The sequence below is a fragment of the Salvelinus namaycush genome, chromosome 5, assembly GCF_016432855.1.
Source record: "Salvelinus namaycush isolate Seneca chromosome 5, SaNama_1.0, whole genome shotgun sequence".
Lineage (NCBI taxonomy): Eukaryota > Metazoa > Chordata > Actinopteri > Salmoniformes > Salmonidae > Salvelinus > Salvelinus namaycush.
Window position 1 is genome coordinate 66,040,344 of NC_052311.1, and position 4,157 is coordinate 66,044,500.

At 45.6% G+C, this 4,157-nt stretch overlaps 1 protein-coding gene across 1 annotated transcript; it reads right to left on the bottom strand.

Annotated features, from left to right (window-relative positions):
- Positions 1-2,495: 2,495 nt before the first annotated feature.
- LOC120048761 (apolipoprotein A-I-like) lies at positions 2,496-4,157 on the bottom strand. The gene is made up of 4 exons (XM_038994960.1): positions 4,034-4,157; positions 3,874-3,929; positions 3,481-3,631; positions 2,496-3,363 (listed from the first exon to the last, which is right to left on the bottom strand). Exons 2-4 carry the CDS (start codon positions 3,911-3,913, stop codon positions 2,787-2,789), a joined length of 768 nt encoding a protein of 255 aa, XP_038850888.1. The 5' UTR covers positions 3,914-3,929; positions 4,034-4,157; the 3' UTR covers positions 2,496-2,786.

A 4,157-nucleotide genomic window follows, 5' to 3' on the forward strand; every position in this document is an offset into this window, starting at 1 on the left:
ACGGTTATTTTCTGATTTCTGTGAAGAGGTCAGTAAATCACCATCATTGCACAGGGCTTTATAATTCCCTGAATTGACAATGAACTGCCACTAGATGGCATTCATTCTAAAACTATGTTGAAGGAGCAAGCAAGCTATTGCCAGTGGTGTGTATTCATGGATGCCAAGGGAAGCCAGGCTTCCCCCCAAAATGTACCAAAACATATACAATAATTTATATATTTTGAGTTAAACTGAGTGAACTCAACTGTGAATGGTCCTGGCGCACCAAATAAATGTGTTTAGGGAATCCAGTTTGGATTGTTGCATCTCGTTGTGTTGTTGTCCTCTGGTGGCCTTATCCTAAATTAGCCATGGATGGAGATAGGGATTTGGATCCAAATGTTAATTCATACATTGTGCCCCTGGCCTCAGAGGATGGAAGTTCAATATGTAGCTACAGTAGATGTTTTTATATTTTATTTAACCTTCATTTAACTAGGCAAGTCAGTTAAGAACAAATTGTTCTTTACAATGACTGCCTATCCTGGCCTACCCCGACGCTGGGCCAATTGTGCACCGCCCTATGAGGCTCCCAATCACGGCCAGATGTGATACAGCCTGGAATCGAACCAGGGACTATAGTGACACCTCTTGCACTGAGATGCAGTGCCTTAGACCGCTGTGCCACTCAGGAGATGACAGCTGCACCACTCGGGAGATGTAATAGGCTAATGTTAACTAACTGGCTAATCGTTGCCCATGAAAGGAAATTAGGCTAGCGAGCAAGCATTTTAGCCCAGTAGCCTAGGACAAAAAAAACTAAAAGCGTGTACTGTATGACAAAGTCATAGACCGTTTCGTCAACATGAGAGGAGGATGACATTGGCGTTTCTCTTCAAGTAGGGTGAGTCAACATGTTTTTTCTTCCCCCCCCCCACACACACACACACACACACACACACACACACACACACACACACACACACACACACACACACACACACACACACACACACACACACACACACACACACACACACACACACACACACACACACACACACACACACACAAATCAGTACCATGGACAGCCACATGATATTTCGCTTACGTTGATTGGACTAAATTGTTTCGGGTATCTTTTAGATGCAACTGTATTAGACTAAGCATAGGTGATTTGAGGATGTTGAAATGTTAAAGTTGAAATGGTGCTGGAATAGTGGAGGCAGCTCCTGTTTTCTTTGGGACCTGCAGTAACTCCGCTGTTCTAAATCAATAGTTGTTCAGTAGTTCGAAAATGTCAGAAATATTAACTTGATTGACCATGCTGTAGGTCATGTAACTGTTTGTTACATGCAATATGCTTTGTGGACTTCATCGGACAGATGTTGCTCTCCGGTTTTGTGATGAAACAAATGTGTGGTTGAATTTATTCTGCCACTGTGTCTTCCTATTGTCTCGGCTATAGGCCTATACTGTATATCACGGTGTCAAGGCATATGAACTAACAGGTTATAGAACAAACAACACAATTATCACAACACAGAGGTTGTAATTATGGCTTCCACTTTGAAGACAAACACTACAGGCTATAATCCTTATAGCTTTTACTCTCCCTTTGAGTAAGATATTTAGCTTATTTAATTTTTTTCTCCCCAATTTCGTGGTATCCAATTGTTAGTAGTTACTGCCTTGTCTCATCACTACAACTCCCGTACGGGCTTGGGAGAGACGAAGGTCGAGAGCCTTGCGTCCTCCGAAACACAACCCAACCAAGCCGCACTGCTTCTTAACACAGAGCGCATCCAACCCGGAAGCCAGTCGCACCAATGTGTCGGAGGAAACACCATACACCTAGCGACCTGGTCAGCGTGCACTGCACCCGGCCCGCCACAGGATTCGCTAGTGCGCGATGAAACAAGGATATCCCTACCGGCCAAACCCTCCCTAACCCAGACGACGCTAGGCCAATTGTGCGTCGCCCCATGGACCTCCAGGTCGCGGCCGGCTGCGACAGAGCCTGGGCTCGAACCCAGAGTCTCTGGTGGCACAACTAGCACTGCGATGCAGTGCCTTAGACCACTGCGCCACCCGGGAGATATTTTGATATTTTAATGAGAAGTAATGTACTTACTATGACTGAGATATGTGGTTGTCCCACCTAGCTATCTTAAGATGAGTGCACTAACTGTAAATCGCTGTGGATAAGAGCGTCTGCTAAATGACTCAAATGTAAATGTAATATTTAAACATCTTCAAGATTTGTTTATGCTGTGATACACACTTATTTATGATATTTCTGACGCATATGCTTATGTTGAAGAGAGATGACTGGATCAACGGCATACAGTAGTCCTACATGCAATCAGTCTTATTGGACAATGTTTATGTACTATTTGAATGTGCTAATATGACTTTCCATACCCTTATCACCACTTTATAATTTGGGGAAGTAGCTTAAATTATTTAAATTAGCATCATAGACACGACACATAAGACACGATACATTTAAGTTATGTTTAGTTTCACTTTTTATTTCCATAAATTAAGAATACAACACCAACATGGCACAGTCACTGACCAACCTTCAGATAACAAACAAACAAAATACAAAGATGTCATTGACTCATCAGAGCCAATTCAGTTTATACAAAATACCGAATGGACCTAATCTGCATGACTAATTTCATCTTTGTAAACTCTCCCTCATTCTATTGACAACGGTGGCATGTTCTAAGGCTTTGAAGGGAGAATACAGTCATCAAGAGGGCAAGAGTAGTCAGTTGGAGGAAAGTGTTTGTGATTTAGTTTGTGTTGGTGAAGGCCTGGTAGAGGGCGGTGAGCTGGGTCTTCAGGTCCTGGGCGTAGGGGTCCAGCTTGTCCTTCAGGTCCTCAGCATAGGGGGCCAGGCTCTTCTGCACCATCTGAGCTCTGGTGGTCAGCTCGCTCTGGAGGTTCTCGGCCAGGGGGGCCACTCTCTTCTGGAAGTCCTGCAGGCGCAGGTCCACCTTCTGCTTCAGCTCGTCAGTGTAGGGGCCCAGCTGGGACTGCAGCTCCTTCACACTCTGCTCCAGACTCCCCTTCAGCTCCTCACTCTTCTGGAGCAGGGTGGCCCTCAGGGTCTCGGAGTCCAGGGCCTCTGCATAGGGGGCCAGATCCTGTTTCAACTGCTCCACTCTCTGCTGGACTTGTGTCTTCATCTCCTCTGCGTAGGGCTCCAGTTTCCCCTTGACACTGCCCAGGTCTTGCTCCAGACGCTCTCTCAGCACCTCAGCCTCCTGGGTAATCTTGGTCATCAGGTCCTTGGCTGCAGGAGGAAGCTGCTCCTGCAGGGAGATGGCGTATTGGCTGGCCACATCAGCACTCTCTGTGATGCGGTCACTGCAGGAGAGGAGAGGAGAGGGGGGTCAGTTCAGGTCCCCATCCTAGTAATCTGAGCGATTCGACTATAGACATTCCACACGTTATGACAACTACATCACAGATCACATTACTTACTTGACATCCTGTCCCAGCTGAGACTTCCTGATCATCTGGACGGTGTCGTCGGCCGTTTGCGTTGCCTTGGCAACGTAGTCCCAGAAGGCATCTGTCAGCTGCTCCAGCTGTGGTTTAGGCTCATCAGCGTAGAACAGGTTAGCATGGCAGCCTATTGGGGCGTAGCAGAAGAGTTAGTTTTTGTGAAACTGTATTTTTTCAGGGTCATTACTGGTTAGGCATGGCAACCTGTTGGGGGCATTAAGGTAACTAGAAAAGTATACTCCCTCTGCCATGGTTATTATTGACTATTGACTTAAAATGAATTTGGTAGATTGATGGAAGGTATTAGGTTGCTGTACTTCAGCTCTATAAATTTCACTTCTAATCTGAATATTCTTGTATCCCACTCACCAGTGAATACAGCCAGAGCGAGCACCACAAGGACCTTCATGACTCTCAATCAGATTCTGTGAAATAAAGCAGCAATCACTTAAAACATTGTAATTCACCAGAAAAAAACCATCATGGAATGCTATCAAATAATGCCATGGACCTGTAGAATCCAGCTTACCGTCTTTGTGTATGAGTGTGTTGGTGTATCTCTGAGTCCAGTCTGCAGTGACTGTAGTTTCAGCCGTGTCCTGGCCTGTATATATAGTGAGCAGGGCAGTAAGGAACACAAAGTCCAGGAGCCA